A 19272-nucleotide genomic window follows, 5' to 3' on the forward strand; every position below is an offset into this window, starting at 1 on the left:
GAACTCCATCTTCAGGCTGCTCTGCTGCTGAAGGAGGCTGAGGCTGGATCAAGGTATCCTGGAAGGAAACTAGTATTTTTCATCAGCAACTGCATTAAGTCCTCTTCTGAGTGATTGTTTTATGCCACATAGAAGAAGATACTGAGAGAGTTACACAGCTCCAACTGGCTCAACTGGATTGCCTCTTCTATCCAGCTACAGGGCTCTGTACCACTGGGGCTATTTCTGTTTTGACTGCCAGGGAAAACTGATTAACTGGGCATCCAGGAAGTTTTCCTACAATGTCAATGTTCCTTTTTCTGGTCCAAAAATTACTGAAAGAACTGGCTGTTCTTAATGGAGACATGAAAATGACTCCCCATACAGAGTGGGCAAGAACAACAACAAAAGTAAAGAAACAGGAGCGCAAGTAACATAGCATTACTTGCTCTTATTTTTAAATATGATGTGATGGAAATGTTACATTTATGAGTTTGGAGAAAAAAACGAGTTCTCTGATAAAAGGCTAATATAATAATAGAAACTCTGATCAGGCCTGTCGGGGTGCTCCTCCACTGCATTGGCTCTGATTGAGGGAATTAGCTGCATTCAAGCATTTGAGATGGGGTGGCTAAATATATTTAAACTTGTTCTAGAAATAAAAAGGACGTTGGTCTTACCTGAACGTCTATTTTCTGATGGGAGGAGGGAATGGTCACACGTGGGTTTTATCACAGCCTGATTGGTCCAAGGCTGAGAGGAAATCTATAAATACAGGTGCCTGTCCATTGCTGGCCCAGATTCTCGAACATGAACGGTACAACTGAAAAACAAGAAACAACACAACAAACCCCGGGAAACACCCCCCGGGCCCTCCCCTTGGCCCCAACAGACAGAACTCAGGGCGGGTTGTGACCATTCCCTCCTCCCATCAGAAAATAGACGTTCAGGTAAGACCAACGTCCTTTTTCCAGAATGGGAGGAGGGAATGGTCACACGTGGGACATACCCAAGCTAAAGTCCCAGGGAGGGAGAACAGGAACTCTAGGGCCCAAGGGGAGCCTCAGCCGCCACCCCCTGTAGGACCCTACGACCGAAAGACGCGTCCGCAGACGCAAAAGCATCCAGACGATAATGTCGGATGAACGAGGTTGGAGTGGCCCAGGTAGCCGCCCGGCAGATGTCTTCAAATGGGGCCCTCGTGGCCCACGCTGCCGAGGTCGCCGCGCTCCTTGTAGAGTGCGCCGTGATGCCTGACGGAACCGGCCGCCCTGAGGCCACGTAGGCCTCCGAGATGACCTGACGCAGCCAACGGCCGATGGTAGCCGAGGACACCCTCGAACCCAGAGCTCCAGGTAGGAAGGAGACGAACAAGGCCTCAGACTTGCGGAAATCCTTGGTCCGCCAGAGGTAGATCCGCAGGGCACGGCGGACATCCAGACGATGCCAAAGACGCTCCCTGTCAGTGGACGGACCCGGGCAGAAGTCGGGCAGGACAATCTCCTGAGGCCTGTGAAAGGGGGTATTTACTTTGGGGACGAATGCTGGGTCAAGGCGAAGGACCACTCTGTCCTGGTGAAAATGACAGAGGTCGTCCTTACAAGACAGGGCGCCCAGCTCGGATATACGCCGGGCGGAAGTGATGGCCACCAGGAAGACCACCTTCAGTGATAAGAAGCGCAAGTGCACCGAGCGGATAGGTTCAAACGGAGCTCCCGTTAAGGCCTTGAGGACAAGCGGAAGATCCCACGTGGGGAATCTATGAACGGGGGGAGGCCTGAGATTAGCCGCCCCCTTGAGGAACAGCTTGACCAGAGGAGACTGGGAAAGGAAAGAAGACCCTGCCCCCCCCCCAAGACCGAGGACAGGGCCGCCACTTGGCGTCGCAAGGTGTTTTGTGAGAGCCCGTCCTCCAGGCCCTTCTGAAGGAAATCCAAGACGTTGGGAATGGTGGCTCTGTCGGGAGAGATGCCCTTGGGGGAGCACCAGCGGGCGAACGCCGCCCAGGTGGAGTTATAAATGCGGGTTGTCGAGGGGCGACGTGCCGCTTCGATGGTGCGAATGACCCCGGAAGATAGATGAGCCCCCCCTAGAAGCCGCCATTCAAGAGCCAAACGGTCAGCTGAAGCCACTGAGGCTCTGGGTGAATCAGGGCCCCCTGCCGCAAGACCACCTCCCCTTGCGGGATCCTCCACGGGGAAGTCACCGACAGCTGAACCAGGTCCGCAAATCATGGCCTCCTGGGCCAAAACGGGGCCACCAGAATGACCAAGGCCCCTTCCGTCACCACCTTCCTGACGGTCCCCGGGATGAGTGGAATGGGGGGAAAGGCATAGAGAAGGCCCGGGGGCCACCGGCTCCTGAGGGCATCCGTGCCCTCCGCCGAGCTGGATTGGAAACGGGTGAAGAAACGCGGGAGTTGTGTGTTCTCGGGAGATGCAAACAGGTCCACCCGGGGGGACCCGAACCGACGACAGATCTCCCGGAACAGCGACGGGTGGAGTTGCCACTCGCCGTTGTCCAGAGTTGCTCGACTGAGCCAGTCTGCCTGGACGTTGGAGAGTCCCGAGATGTGCTCCGCCACCAGAGACTGTAAGTGTTTCTCCGCCCACGACCCCAATCGCAGAGCCTCCAGCCAGAGGGCTCTCGAGTGGGTCCCGCCCTGACGATTGATGTGCGCCTTGGTGGCCACATTGTCTGTCAGGAGGAGAACGTGGCTCCCTTCCACCGAGGAGCGAAAGTGACTCAGGGCCAGACGCGCAGCCTTCAGTTCCAGCCAATTGATGTTGTGACGGAGGTCAGAGGCCGTCCATCTGCCCTGAGCCATCCGAGAGCCCACCAGGGCCCCCCACCCGAACAGACTCGCGTCCGTGGTGACGGTCACCCTGCTCGGCTCCCAGAACAAACACCCCCACTGGATGGCCGGGGAGAGCCACCACACCAGGGATGCACGGACCCCCGCCGAGATGCGGAGAGCCCGAAGGGAATTGCTCATTCGTGGGGATAAGCTCCCATTGAAGGGGCCGAAGATGGAGCCTGGCCCACGGGACAATCCCTATGCAAGAGACCATCTTGCCCAATAACTGCGACAGAGAGAGGATGGAAACGGAGCGCTTTGTGCGAACGCTCTCCGCCAGCCGACGAAGGCTGACCTGCCTCTCCCGAGACAGACGCACCTCCCCCAACTTGGAATCTATGACTGTCCCCAGATGCAGAATGCGAGTGGAGGGAGTGAGATGGCTCTTTTCGAAGTTTACCGAGAGCCCCAGGGCCTGGAGGCTTCGAATGGTAATCCGAAGATCTGAAACGGCCTGAGACAGGGAGCCCGCCTGAAGCAAGACATCGTCTAAATAACATTGGAGGCGGACCGGGACCGATCTCAGATGGGCCGCCAGAGCAGCCAGGACCTTTGTGAAGGTCCTCGGGGCCGAGGCCAGGCCGAAGGGAAGAGCCCTGTACTGGTAATGGTGGGGCCCGTGGGAGAACCTCAAGAACCGGCGATGAGCGGGCAGGATGGGAATGTGAAGATAGGCCTCCGTGAGATCCACGGAGGCCAGGAAATCGCCTTTCCTGATGCCCTGAAGGATGGACTTGAGCGATGACATTTTGAACCGCCTGTAGACCAGAAATCTGTTCAGGCGCTTGAGGTCTAGAATTGCTCTCCAACCCCCCGTGCTCTTCGGGACCACGAAGAGATTTGAATAGTGGCCCCGGCCCCGTTCCCCTGCGGGAACTGCCTCCACCGCTTGGATTTCGAGGAGGTGGGCGATCGCCTGACTCATCAGGCGGCGGCGCTCTCGACTCCGGGATGGAGGGAACGACCGAAAGAGATTTGGAGGAGTGGAGAGAAATTCTAACCTGAGCCCGTAACGAACCGTGGCTCGGACCCAGGCATCTGACGTGATGTCGTCCCACCGGTCCGCATAAAGAGTGAGGCGGCCGCCGATGGGATGACTCGGGTTCGAGTCACTTCCCCCTGCGGAAGGGACGGTTGCCTCCCCCCGGAAAGGGCCGCCGAGCCTGGCCCTGGAATCGGCTCCTGTCCTGGAAGGGCTGCCCCAAGAACTGCCTGTCAGAAGAGAAAGAAGAGAAGCGCTGGTTATAGCCGAAGTTAGGGGCCATATACCGTTGCCTACGGAAGGGACGTGACTTGTTCTCGGCCTTCTTAGCCGTGGAGGGGAGGACCTTCTTCTTATCCTTATCCTCCACGAGGATGCGAGTAAGGGCCTCCCCGAAGAGATCGGGCCCTTTGAAGGGGGCAGCGGCCAAATCCCATTTCGCTTTGTTGTCCATTTGCCAATGGCGCAACCATAGGAGCCTACGGGAGGTGACCGAGGTGGCCAGGGCGCTAGAAGCAAACTTGACCGTATCCAAGGTCGCGTCAGCTGAGAACTGACACGCTGCCAGAATCTTGACCAGATCCTTATGGATCTGGTCTTCCTGTATGGGAATGCGTGCCTGCAGCTTCTTGAGCCACATGACCGTGGCACGATTAAAGTACGAAGTTGAAGCCGCCGCCTTAATGGCCCACGCTGTGGGGTTGAAGTTCTTCCGCAAAGTAAGCTCTGCGCGCTTATCCTCCGGCTTCAACTTATCTGCCGCATTGCCCGACACCACCGGGGAGGTGGACACCAATGCTGCCACAGGGATGTCAACCGTCGGGAGCTGAATGGCCTGAGCAAAGGTTTGCTCCATGTTATAATGCCGACGGTCGGTACTGCCTGGAGAAAAGAAATTAGAAGGTTTAGCCCACTGGTCGGTCAGAACCTCTAGGAACAAGGGAGGGGCAGGGATCTCTTCCTTGTTGGTGGCCGTGGCAGAGAACATGACCATGTCGGGATCCCTTGGGGGGGGGGCACAGAAGGATCCCCAGTTCCGACCTTGGTGGTGTGCCTCGCCTTATCCAAGAGAACTTTAAACAAGGCGGGCATAAATAGGACCTTAGAAGAAGGTTCCTCCGAAACAGTGGTATTCTCATCATCTGAGAATCCCATCTCCTGGGGTAACTCCCCCCCCCCCCAGGAAGGAAGTCTCACTGATCATGGAAGGGGAGGAAGCCCGAAACTGAGCCCTATTCAGCCCCCCATGCCTAGAGTAAAGAGAGCCTTTGTCCCGCTGGGCAATACCCCGAGTGATGGCTGCAGAAATAAGCCTCTTAATCCCTTCAGGGAGATTATCCAGATCCTCCACATCCCCATAAGTAGAAGCAGGGCCCTGAGGGGCCAACCTTTGGGGGAAAGAGGGGCCTCTGGACGTGCCCTCCAGAGGATCATCTATGGTGGATGGAGAACGCCCCCTCCTGGAGAAGGCCCGCGACCTACCAGGGGAGCTGCATGAAGAAGCTGGGCTAAAACCTCTAAGTAGAGGCCTTTCTGAAATGGGCCTAACAGGGGACCTGGATCTGTCCCTAGATAAAGACTTGGAGGACTGGGCCTGCCTTTCTGCCCTGGCAAAGGTCCTTTCCAGCGCCCTATGGCGAGCTGCCTCATCCCTAGAGACAGAACTGGAGGGGCGCCTTGAAGAAAGGGGTCTCTGAGGGGGAGCCCTTCCCCCCACCTCCTGATCCAAGGCCTCCTCACTCCCAGTAGGGCCTGCCCCCTGCCCCTGGGGAATCTCCGCTCCCTCGTCCATGCCCCACTCACATGTCTGACGAAAGGAGCAGGAATCGGCCTCCAAAGTCCCACCTGAGACCAGGGCCTGAAGCCTGTGGGGAGACCTAGGCTCAAGGCCTCTCACTAGGCCGCACTAGGCCCGTCGATAAGGGCCAGGCCTCACGCACGTGGCAGCCTCCAAAATGGCCACCGGAACTCCGTGCGCGGGAGAAAAGGGCTGGAAATAATCACCAGCAGCCCAGCCAGGCTTTTCTAGCCGGCGTTACTTTAAAATGAGCAGGGAGAGCAGCTCTCCTCCCCCTGCTCTGTCTCCCCGGCAACACAACAAAGGAAGCCTGCAGCGAGGCCCCTCCGGATCGCTTGCACGAGCCTCGAGGCTTCAAAGTTTCACTTTAACTTTCCTGCTGCAAAAACAGCCGCTTCAAGGCAGTTTGAATGAAGCAGTTTGAATGGAGCTCGCACCCCCGCACCCGGGGACGGGCAAAGGCTCCTGGCCTGCGGGGGGGGGAGACTAGTGCCCCACTGGGCTCTCCCCCAGCCGCCCGAGGCAGAGATCTGTCCCTTGGGGCCGCAGCAGATCAATTTAGAATTTAAAAGGATTTAAAGTGCCCTATTAGCCAAGTAGGAATCAGATTGAATAGAACTCACCCAAAAGGAGAAAACAAATAGAAACCTATCAAACTACTCTACAGCTTGGACCAGGCTGAGAGAGAATCTGGGCCAGCAATGGACAGGCACCGGTATTTATAGATTTCCTCTCAGCCTTGGACCAATCAGGCTGTGATAAAACCCACGTGTGACCATTCCCTCCTCCCATTCTGGAAAATAACTATGGATTATCTGGGGCAGGGGAGCAAGACTCTAGAAATATTTGATAGTTGATGTATCTTCTCCAATATTTAAGAGTACAGTGGCACCATCTTGTGGTGTAATATTTTATATGCTTTTAACAAATTGTCTGCACAGTTCTTTAATGGCAGAATTGTTACACAATACTTTTTTTTCTGTTTTTCTTTTAATTCTGTTTTTTGGAATTAACTTTAAACCCAGAAGAATGATTTGATTGAAGATCCTGATAAATAAACATTATTACAATGTATCTTCCTACATCAGACCACTGCCAAATAATAAACAAATCAAGATATAAAACCATAGAACTGCAAGAGATCTCAAAAGGTCATCCAAATGTGTATTCACATAATTAGCTACAACCTACAATGCATTAACAACATAGTTTCTTTGGTTTCTTTTTAGACTATTTGGAAATGTGGACACATTTGGTTAGTTTCCAATTCATTATATACGTATTCTTCAACATTTAATTAAAGGCCCACACGACTGCTTTGCTCAATGACCATAATCCTTGCTCTCTCAGTTGTTGTCATTAAGCAATCACATGGGTTGTTAAGCACATGGAGTGAAAGAACTGTCAGCTGAAAGAGGGTAGGCAGCTTGCCTCCACAAGGGGAAGGGAACATCTGTGGTGGGACAGAGAAATAAAGCTCAGATCCCAAAGATTTGAGCTTCTTTTGTCCAGCCTACCACAGGCCTTCCCCTCTATGTGCTAGCCTTTCTACTCCTTTGAAACATTGCATTCGCTAGCTTTCTAGCCAGAAAACATAATGAGAGATGGCACTCTTATTGTGATTATTATGAAAGGTAAACCAATCCTCTTTCTATCCTTCTATCCTTCAGAAACATCGTGTGCTAGCTGTCTGTTTGCACCTCGCATCTTGGAGTTTGGCACACCTCTTAGCAGCTGCACAGAAAGTAATTGGATCTGGATCTGGGGCAGGAAGAGGGCCTGAGCTTTCTGGATATGCTGGAGTGTCACCGCAGCTTTAGGAGTGCTGGCAGGACGGGTGAGCGGCTGAGATTGGGGGGAAGAGACTCACGGGTAGGGGGGAGTTGCAGCGTCCCCACGGTTGTATTTTAATTTCAAAATAGATCCTATGAGATTTTTTTTTAATGTCACCAACCAGTATATACTGTAAAAGTACATTAATACAAAGGTTACTATTAGATACAAAAATTAAATGAAGAATACTGTTTTATTATAGATGGATAATAAAAACGAACTGTATATCAGAAAATACGGTATTTCAGCAGGACTTTTATACTTTTAAAATATGCAGCGAATGAGGATTGAATATCCTAGAGCATGACTATTGCTTATTATTGTAAAAAGAATGCTGCTAATAAGGTGAGCATGAACCAAATCTTGCCATTTCTTTTTGAAACAGGTTACTTATTAGCAAATAAATAGCAAAATGATCACTGTATTACTTATTAATAAACCAAAAACCAATTATCAAGATTAGCTAGTACCATTCAACCTTAATTATGTCAATTATCACAATTAAAAACAAAGAGTATATTAGTTGCCATTAATTTGGTAAACACTCACCACCACAATGGAAAATATAAGAGTCCAGGAATAGTAAGAGCCAATAACAGCAATCGCCAGTCTCGAATGAAGTAAGCACCTAGTGGCAGCATCATGTAACCAATTGCATAAAATATGCAGACACCTAATGTGCCATATATAATGCGGATGGATTTGCCAAGAATTTCTGCACCTGTTCAAACAAGGGACAATGAATCCACATATTTATGTAATATATAAACCAATTATTTTATGTACTATATGGGGAAAAAACTGATAAAAAATACATTGAATTGTTGTTTCTTCTGTGAGCAGAAGAAGTAGGTACAGGTAGCATTCAACCAGAATTGAGCCCAATATGTTGCTAAGTGAGAAATTTGTTTAGTGAATTTTGGCTCATTTTACGATTTTTCTTTCCCGTTTGTATAAGTGAATCATTGCAGTTCTTAAATAAGTAACATGGTTGTTAAGTGAAATCTGATTTTCCCATTGACTTTGTCAGAAGGTCGCAAAAGGGGATCACTGCAACTGGGACATTGCAACTATCTGGGACACTGCAACTGTCATAAATGTAGTCAGTTGTCAAGCATCCAAATGTAAAACACGTGACCATGGGGATGCTGCAACAGTTGTAAGTGTGAAAAAAATAGTCATGTCACTTTTTTTCAGTGCTGTTCTTTGAACGGTCATTAAATGAATTGTTGTAAGTCGAAGACTATCTGTATGTCAACCATTCTTACTTGAAGGAATGCAGAATCAGATCTGAATTGGTTCTTTGGAGCCAGACTGAACACTCTTGCTCTACCTGTCAGTTGCTCTTTCAAGGCACAACTTTTTGGTAGTTTGCATTATAGGTACACAGAAAAACTATGTGTTTTGTGTTCAGAAGATGGTATGCAGTGACAGCAGGGTATGAGCACGTACTTCCACCATGCTGTCACTATCTTAACTAAATGCAGATTCTCTAGAACCTGCACAGCTACTATATAAGCCCAGGAAAAGGTTATTTAAGCAGTTGTTGACAGATATAGTGATACCACCAGTGCTGGATTTGAAGCATGTTTTCCCACAGATACATGCACTCACACACTTATATAGGGACAAATAAAAAGAGGGATAAGACATTCAGAGAAATTAAAACACCCTATAGGAAGATTCAGACATGGGAATAGAGGAAGAAAGGAGACTCAGGTACACCTACAAACACAATCACAGGAAAGAGATGGAGGAGAGGAGATTGAATCACTAAGATAAAAAGCATTTTCCAATGGGAGAAGAATTCCTCCTCTCCTGCAAGATTATTGAGCCAGCTGTTAAAAAAATAGTACTATTTAAATAAGGAGAAATAATCTACCATTGCTGAAAAAAATGACTGGGGAGGGTTGAGAAGCTCACCAATTGGCAAGTGTATTACAATCATCAGGGCCATTAGTGAGGATTAAAATCGCTTCTTCCAGATGACGTATGTTGTATGAATGTGGTTAATGCCCTTGCAGGAAAGATAGTGCATAGGGAAAACATCAGAAGAGTTGAAGGGTATCTCATATCAGATGCTTATTCTAGTTGTATACAACAATCATACATGTTAAATGCAAGTTTAAAAGAAGGAGGTTGGCTACCAGTTCTGCCTTTATCAGATATATTTTAAAATTATATTCTGGTTAGCAATGTTGGAAATACTGCTGTGGAGAACACAGAAAAAAATTAAAGATGCCCCTCACTGAGCTAGGGGGTCAGGTTATTGAGAATGTCTGTTTACATAAAGACAATCACATACCAAGAACAAACGCTGCCACATAATTAGATATTTGACCCATTCCAACAATAAGAAAGAGAACAGAAAACATCTCCCAGCTTGTTGAGAAGATCTGGATAAAGCTGAAGGCAGTCTGGATCCCCATTGTTATAAACAGCACATTCTTCCGACCAAATCTGCAGTGAGACAAAAATAATAATAATAAAAGCAAATCAGACGGGTATTAAAGAAGAGTTTATGAAAATAATGAACTAGCAGAGACTAGCTAATTAGCATCAGAGAGATGCCAACTTTCAAACATATGCTAGAGTTCAAATACATGAAGCCAGCAGTGAAAACTTATAAAATTTCAATAAAGTTTTAAAAGAAGAAAGATGATGATAAAGATTCTTTGTACAAGTGTAAACCTAATGCATACACAAAAACATGAGAAAACAAACAGATGGTTGGATTTTAGCCCCTTTAACCCTTTTCCTACCAAAGGAGTAAGAAAAGGAAAAATGACATTCCTAGTGGCAGCCTCTTCACCCTGGAAACAGGTCACACTCTGAGGTAAGGCTATTCTCCCTGCTTGATTGTTTGGAAAACAGAAGAAATACCAATATCTAGGGAGATTCTCAATCATCCATATCATGATTGTCCCAAAGGTGCTTTTTCTAAAAGGCAATTCAGCAGCTACTTTAATGAAAAGTAAAATGTTCTCAAAGAACAGAGGAAAAAAAATGGAAAAAGCACCTTTGGGACAAGAAATACCAACCTTTTCTTCAAGACTTGTGTGAACTTTTGTGGACTGAGTTACAAAACAGTACCAGATTTTAAAGATTTTTTAAAAAAAGATTTTAACATTTTATTTTATACATACAAAAAATATTGTGAACTGCTGATGTAAAATGGCATACCAATAATTATAAATAAATAAATGTTATCTAATTAGAGATAAATATATAGTGCTGGAAAAAAATGACATCCTGAAATGTGATCCTGAATGAGTTGTGCATGAAAATAATAAATATAGAGCATATCATATATACTCTTTACCTGTCTGAGAGCTGTCCAGATATAAAGGATCCCAACAGCACACCCACGAACAATAAGGAGACAGTTAGTGGTGCTTTCCAGTCATTGTCACAAACAAGTTTCCACTGGAGAATAAAGAGGGTTAGCATTTTTACTTGTTTTAAAATATCAGTTTTTAATTTATTATAACATTATTTTCCCAATAACCATTCCATAATCTATTACATTATTAAAAATGTTTACAATTATTTGTTATTCTCATTGTTATATAAAAACAATTCTCTTAAATTCTTATCTGTTAAGTCCTTATATTATGCCTTTACAAAGTAGAAAGAGCAATTATTTAAATAGTTAAACAAATATTCATCAGAATTTTGGAGGGTACAAATCAGCCATATTGGTTATTCATACAAGGCCTTGGCTTTTAACCTCTGGTTGCTTTAAAAATGTTTAGTAGGTATACTAACCAAAATATTAGAGTAAAACAATGTTGATCGGCCTCATAAAAACTGCAACAACTACTATAGTGTGAAGTTTTTTCACTCATCTTTAGAGGCAGTTATTTAACCACAGTATTCCACTTTACCACCATCTGCCTTTTTTCCCCATTTCTCCCCACTTCAGTCAACTAACACTTTGTAAACAATGAGCAAATTCAAACTTCATTAGGCTATATATTTCAGCCTCCCAGGATTGATTGGTTTATTTGAATTTTTATTTTTATTTTGGAGAGCCACTGGTACAACTATAACTGGTTATTTTGACTACGTAAGGGGCAACATTTGGAGAAGCAAGACTGCTATTTATGTAGATGTCACACACATAAATTATATAGCCTGCTGGTCACTACGAGTAAGTAGGTTCTACCACTACCATGCAAATGCAGACAGAGAAATGTTGCTTGGACTGAATACAGTAGTGTATAGCATATCAGCTCAGGCAAGAATTATTTTCATTCTCTAATGCTGTCCAAGATAGGTTACTGTATTTCACCGACCTAGGCTGCCCACCTCTTATAGTACTATATTTAATATTACTTTTTTATACACAATACACAAGTTATAGAAGATTGTAATAAAAGAAAACTTAAGCCAATATTTCTCAAACCTTCCATTACTAACACTACTGGTGTTCTGATCTAGCTCTTTCCCTGGCATTTAGCAAGGGTGAGTGAAGCCCCCTTGGATAATCTGTTTTTTTTTTTTCCTGTTCCTATCCAATTTCTGTCATATTTGCTATCTATTACTTTTTCTTTGGTTGTTGTAATTGTTTAAAAATGGTTTTACTTGTGAATTGCCTAGACATGATGGAAGTTGGATGGTACACAAATTTAATAAATAAACTAACCATTCAAAGGGGCTAAATTCAGAGATAACACATACACGCAGAACAGTCAGTTAGTCCATCAATCAATTTTATTGCGGTTTCAGGGCCAATTAGAACACAAGATTCATCTTCTGGGTCAGGAATTCAATAATGACAGAGAGGAGGAGGACACTGAACAGATGAGATCATAGTATGCAATGGCTTGACACCAAAATGTGAGGTAGATTACTCAGTGTGTGATATTCACTTAGCTTAGCAAATACTTGGGGATCATATTTATAACCTCCAACCACATTCAAATGAAGTAAAATATATCCAATAATATTTGGTGAAAGAAAAAGTGAGTTTAACTTTGCTTTATTATAACCTTTTAAAAATTCCACTAAGGTGTTTTTTTATTCAAATGATAGTTGCCTCCTCCCCCACCCCCTCCCCAAAAAACTAGAGAAAAATACTTTGTATTTACTCACTTGCATTTTATGAAACTATGGCCTCATTTAGATTTTGGAGAAATATTTTTTGACTTGCTTACATTTGACAACATACTATATGATAATGGACTGAAACATGTTCATCTATGGCTCAGTTAATAATACTATCTACTAGAACAGGGGTGTTAAATTCAAGGCTTGGGGGCCGGATTCGTCCCATGGGGTACTTAGATCTGGCCTGTGGGGCTGCCCTGGAAACAGCGAAGGACAGGCCCGTGGTGCTTTTGTCCGGGAAAATGGGCTCCCAAGCTGTGTTTTTGGATGTCACAGCCTCCGGCAACTCTCTGCCAGTGAAAATGGAAATCGGGAGGGCTGCATGTGGCCCTCTCTCTCTCCGTTTTCACTAGCAGATGATTGCAGGAGGCTGTGGCAGCTGAAAATAGAGCTCGGGAGCCTTTTTTCACTGGCAGAATGCTTGGGCCACTACAGCCACGCCTGACATGAGTGACATTGAGCTGGCCATGCCCGCCCTGGCCACACACACCCTGCCCACCCCCCCCATCCTCCCGAGGTCAAACACAACCCTGATGTGGCCCTCAATGAAATCAAATTTGACACAGCTGTACTTGAATATTGCTTCTGCAATGAAAAATGCCTTTAAAATAAAATTCACCTTTTGGAACTGAAGATGAAACAAGTGCCCAACAACCAAATGCTCAAAATGAAAACATCTTTACAGCAGCACAACACATATACATATTACAATAGAACAAATTCCTTTAACATAATAAGTTTCTACTTCATGTGATAATACTTATTACTTTTTATTTATTACCATTTCCTTCATTTTTCTCCCTTTTTCTCAAACGATAGAATTCTTTCTATCATGATGAATGTGAGGTGCATATTTAGCAGGGATAGTTTGGAGGACCATGATATTTGCAGGCTTATTTTGAGGGATGGCAGGCACGGAGGATGCAACGAATGCCATCCCAAAAGGCCAGCAACTTGTGTTGCAAACATACAAACAAACAAAAATCAGTGGGGCACCTTGACTCATAAGCATTTAAAAATGCACTCAGAGGTAAAGGAGGGAGGGAAGAACAGCTTCAAAAAAATAAAACAATCAATCCAAAAAGAGGTACTTTGAGTCAACACTCCAAAATATCAGATTCCATTCAGATGGAAGCAAATTCTCCAAAGGCAGCTATCAGAGACAAACAAACAAACAGTGACATAATATGCATAATATGTATATGTGTTGTGCTGCTGTAAAGGTGTTTTCCTTTTGAGCATTTGGTTGTTGGGCATTTGTGGCACATGTACCTCTGAGAAAGCATGTGCCTGCAGTCAGTTGTACTCTTTCTGCATTGGGATCTGGATCCTTCATGAGTCCTTTTAAGTGCCATCCCCATTCCCTCCAGGAATTGGCATGTAACTCAAACTACCAGAGCAATCCTCACACCTTTTGTGCTATTAATAGGCCAATCAGGAATAACAAAAGATAAACACTTCCAGAAAGGAATCTGTCTATGTTAGGGTATATGACTGAGTTTTACAATGTAGTTAGATTATATGACTAAAGTAATTATAATATTAAGAGGTTTGGCGTAAAAGTAAGAGGGGTCTGAGGAATTGTGACATGTAGAAGGATTTTAACTTTCCTGTGGCTATTGGGGGGGGGGGGGAAGCAAAGGATTTTCTAGCTTTTCTAGCTCGGACCCGAGGCAACTCGGCGGAGAAACAAACGCTCCCCCCCCCAGAGGAAACTCCACATGGAACACTTTCTCCCTCCTCTCTCTCTCTTTCTCCCTTCCCTTCCTCTGATTGCCTGGCAGTGAACTGTCACCTGAGCTCAAAAGCCCAGGGTGAACAGTGTTTCTTCCATAAGCCTGTGAGGAAGGGCCTGGGACTAAAGATGATGGGTCCCATTGGCCCATACGAACAGCTAGAGTCCTAACAGCGGAGGCAAGATGTCAGAGGTTAACGGCTGGGGGCGAAAAAGGGGCGGCAAAGGGTAGGAGGAGGACAGTCCCATTCTGACTGCAGAATGATTGTAAATTGCTTTCAAACCCTTTTGGAGCAAACTGAGAAATGAAAACAGTGGTCAACTGGAGATGCCTGCTAAGATTTTAGTATTCAACATTATTTTTCTTACTTATCAAACATCTTCAAAGAATCTCCTAAAATTCTTGAGTGACTAACAGATATAAATGCTTTAGGTTAAGAACTGTCAGGTTCATGTGGATAATGTAGATTGTACACATGCTGGTCTATGACCAAATAAAGAAGTGCGTGTGTGTGTAGATTGTACTAACAACAACACAAATCAATGATTTCAGTGTTAAATACGATTGAACTTAATTGGCCACTCTCACAAACATGCTCATAGGAAACCTAAAATATGGACACGCTATCCGTCTTATTGGGTCAACATTTATATCCACTGTGTTTTATTCAATGTTCAACTAGTTGATATTTTTAAATTAACTGATGAACAAGTATTATGTAATATGGGTACATCATGTATACTTTTGAAGTTAACAGGAACTTGACAGAACACTTATTTGATCAAAATCAAAGATATAATGGGCACCCAAGATGAAAAGCGGACGGCACTGAGGAGCTTGGGTGGCTGGCGGCGTTTGTTTTGCCCGCCGCTGCTGCAGCGTTCCTCCTAGAGGCCCCCCCCCATCGCCTTACCAGCTGGCGACGATTAGGATACATCTCAGCCTTTCCCTGGCCTTTTCCAAGCTTTCGGTTTTGCTACCTATGACGGAGAGGAGCCTGAAGGAGCCCCTGGAGTTTTTACAAGCTTACCTGTTAAGGTCTGAATTGAACTGGGAGTTAAAGTGGGAACTGTCGTGTCAGAGAGAGGGTAGCAGCCTTGGATACCAACAGAGGGGATTGTTTAGCAGGCTTTGGTGCCGCCATTACGCCCCCCCCCCCAGGTATCTACCCCTCTTTCATACCATCCTAACGACTATGGAGATTACTCCCTTTATTTGGTCACCTTTATCATCTGACTCTCCCCCGGTGCCCTTTTGTTGGTCACCTGGTATTCCCCTATTGAGGCACCCTATCATCTGGCCGCCTCTAACTGTGGACTTTGGACCTTTCGGCCTGCCGGTACAGCTGTTTCTGACTATTATTTTCCATCATTGTCTGGGGGGCTCTATCTGGAATACAATTTATAGAAAAGTCACCTGTTGCTCCCAATTATCTTGGACCTTTTGGCCGTTAAGAGGAGGACCTAACTTACCCCCCCGAATACCCCGCCCGGGTTATAGCTGGACTTCAGCCATCGTGAATATTAAGACCTATCAAGCCTTGGCAGGCTTCGCACTTTAACTCTAATTTTTAGCGCAATTTTTTCTTCTATCTTTTTTCTTTTCTTGTCTTCCTTCTTTCTGTGTTTGGGATATGTCTGGTTGATGTGTATGACTGTGTGAATGTGCCCACTTTTATTGCCCTATATTTGCTGTATTTTGTGTTTTAACTATCACGTGGGGATTGATTGAGTGAACGAATGAGTGTGTCTGATTCGGAGGGCCTGGCATGGAATGCGGGAGCTATAGGTGTGGGTGGGGGGACCACAGACACGGGAGTGGGTCGGAGCATTACGGTCGTAACGGGGAGGGGCAGATATGGCGGGGACTTTAGGGCGGGCCATTACCGGGGAAGGAGGGATCGCTACGTAATAGAGATCCCTCCTTCCGGCCCTATGAGTCCCACTCCGAGACCAGATGGCGCGAGTAACAAGGACCCTGGTCTCCGGCTGTTGTCGCTAAATGCCAGGTCTGTTGTCCACAAAGCTCCCCTCGTCCGGGACTTAATTTTAGACGAGGGGGCAGACCTGGCGTGTATTACTGAAACCTGGCTGGGCCCGGAGGGAGGAGTCCCCCTCGTAGAAATGTGCCCAGAAGGATTTCAGGTGCTTCATCAGCCGAGAGCTCAGGGAAGGGGTGGGGGTGTGGCTATTGTTATTCGGGAGTCTTTTGTTCCTCGTAGGATCCCTGCTCCGGAGCTTGTCGGGTGTGAGTCCCTGCTGCTGAAGTTGGACCTCAAGGGTCAAGTGGGTCTGCTGTTAACGTACCTGCCCCCCAACTGCGTTGCAGCAGCCCTCCCCTCGCTCCTCGAGTCGGTAGCCGAGCTGGCAGCTGAGTTCCCCAGGCTTATGGTCCTGGGGGACTTCAACTTGCCTACGCTCGGTGAACACTCTGATGGGGCGCGGGAGTTCATGGCTTCCATGACAGCCATGGGCTTGACCCAGATAATTCGGGGCCCTACCCACTCAGCGGGTCACACGCTCGACCTCGTATTTCTCTCGGAGCAGTGGAGTTGTGATCTTGGTCTGAGGGGTAATGAGATCATACCCCTGTCGTGGTCAGACCACTGCCTACTGAGGCTTGACTTCCGGAGACCAAACCCCCAGTGTAGGGAGGAGGAACCGACCAAGTGGTTCCGCCCCAAGCGACTGATGGACCCCTTGAGGTTCCAGACGGAGCTTGGGGTTATTCCTGACACTCTCGCCCACAATCCGGTAGAAACTCTGGTTGCTGCCTGGCACTCGGCAGCATCGGAGTCCCTTGACCAGATTGCGCCACTACGGCCACTCCGAGGTGGTGGATCCCGGAGGCCTCCTTGGTTCACCGAGGAGCTCCGGGAGAGGAAACGCCGAAGGAGACGCCTAGAGCACCTGTGGAGGTCCGATAGATCCGAATCGAACCGAGCACTTTTAACAATCTGCACCAAGGAATACATCAGGGCACTTAGGGCAACAAAAAGAGCATACATTGCCTCCTTGGTTGCGTCCGCCGAGTCCCGTCCAGCCGCCCTGTTTAGGATAACCCGTTCCCTCTTAAATAAGAGGGATACGGGGGACCCCTTGCAGGGTAGGGCTGAAGACTATGCCCAGTTCTTGGCGGACAAAGTTGCTCGGTTTCGGTCGGATCTGGACTCCACCCTTGCAGACCCAGCCGAGGCACGAGTGGACGACTTGGTAGACCAGCGCTGGGTTGAGTTTCAGGACGTTACCCCCGGGGACGTGGACAAGGCCATGAGGGCTGTGAGTGCCTCCACCTGTGTACTGGACCCGTGTCCCTCCTGGCTGGTAGCTAACAGCAGGGAGGTGACACGGAGCTGGATCCAAGCGGTTATTACCGCCTCACTTCGGGAGGGGCACTTCCCCGCCGCACTTAAAACGGCGGTGGTGAGACCCCTCCTGAAAAAACCATCTCTGGATCCAGCTGTACTTAACAACTATCGTCCAGTCTCCAACCTCCCCTTTATTGGGAAGGTTGTTGAGAAGGTGGTGGCCTACCAGCTTCAGCGGTCCTTGGAGGAAGCCGATTACCTGGACCCCTTCCAGTCCGGCTTCAGACCTGGTTACAGCACAGAAACCGCTTTGGTCGCATTGACCGATGATCTCTGGAGAGCCAGGGATGGAGGTCATCCCTCCATCTTGGTTCTTCTTGACCTCTCAGCGGCTTTCGATACCATCGACCATGGTATCCTTCTGCGACGACTGCGGGAGGTGGGGGTGGGAGGCACTGTTTTGCAGTGGTTCTCCTCCTACCTCTCGGACAGGTCGCAGTCGGTGTTGGTCGGGGGACAGAGATCGACCATGAGGCCCCTAACATATGGGGTGCCGCAGGGGTCGGTCCTGTCCCCCGTACTATTTAACATCTACATGAAACCGCTGGGCGAGATCATTCAGAGGCACGGGATAAGATACCATCAATATGCGGACGATACACAGCTGTATCTGTCCGCCCCGTGCCAACTCAATGAAGCGGTGGACGTGATGAACCAGGGTCTTGAGGCCGTTAGAGACTGGATGCGGGCTAACAAGCTTGTACTCAACCCAGAAAAGACCGAGTGGCTGTTGTGTTTCCCTCCCAACAATTTGGCTAGCATTCCATCACTCAGGCTGGGGGGTCAAATTATACACCCCTCAGACAGGGTTCGCAACTTGGGAGTCCTCCTGGATCCACAGCTGACCTTTGATCACCACCTGTCGGCTGTGACCAGGGGGGCATTCGCCCAGGTTCGCCAGGTGCGCCAGTTGCGACCCTACCTGAATCGGGAGGCTCTCACAACAGTCACTCGCGCCCTCGTGACCTCTAGGCTGGAATACTGCAACGTGCCCTACATGGGGCTGCCCTTGAAGAGCATCCGGCGACTTCAGCTAGTCCAGAATGCGGCCGCGCGAGTGATTGTGGGTGCACCTCGGTTCACCCACATAACACCTATCCTCCGCGAGCTGCACTGGCTACCTGTTGATCTCCGTGTGCGCTTCAAGGTGCTTCTTACCACCTATAAAGCCCTCCATGGTAGTGGATCTGGGTACTTGGGAGACCGCCTCCTGCCGATTACCTCCTCGAGACCGATTAGATCTCATAGATTAGGCCTCCTCCGAGTGCCATCTGCCAGCCAGTGCCGGCTGGCCACTACGCGGAGGAGAGCCTTTTCAGTGGTAGCTCCGACCCTCTGGAACGAGCTCCCCGTGGGGATCCGTACCCTCACCACCCTTCAGACCTTCCGCGCAGCCCTCAAGAACTGGCTATCCTGCCAGGCCTGGGGGTAGAGACTGATCTGCCCCCACCCGAATGTTGGATGAATGTTGTTTACTTTTTAATTATATGTAATGTTATATGTCATTGTCTGTATCCCCCTTCCTATGAGTTGTTAGCCGCCCTGAGTCCCCTCAGGGAAAAGGGCGGCCTATAAATAAACCCATTCAATTCAATTCAATTCAAAATT

The 19272-nt window shown here is 47.7% G+C and overlaps 1 protein-coding gene across 2 annotated transcripts in view; it reads right to left on the reverse strand.

Annotated features, from left to right (window-relative positions):
* LOC116504350 (solute carrier family 22 member 5-like) overlaps positions 1-19272 on the reverse strand; it is a 34853-nt gene that overhangs the window by 7057 nt on the left and 8524 nt on the right. For both annotated transcript variants that reach the window (XM_032211316.1, XM_032211317.1), the window contains exons 2-4: positions 10772-10875; positions 9755-9909; positions 7999-8170 (exon numbers count right to left, since the gene is read on the reverse strand). In XM_032211316.1, the coding sequence (XP_032067207.1) occupies positions 7999-8170; positions 9755-9909; positions 10772-10875 (431 nt within the window). The remainder of the gene's footprint in view (positions 1-7998; positions 8171-9754; positions 9910-10771; positions 10876-19272) is intronic.

Source organism: Thamnophis elegans, chromosome 2 (genome assembly GCF_009769535.1).
Source record: "Thamnophis elegans isolate rThaEle1 chromosome 2, rThaEle1.pri, whole genome shotgun sequence".
Classification (NCBI taxonomy): domain Eukaryota; kingdom Metazoa; phylum Chordata; class Lepidosauria; order Squamata; family Colubridae; genus Thamnophis; species Thamnophis elegans.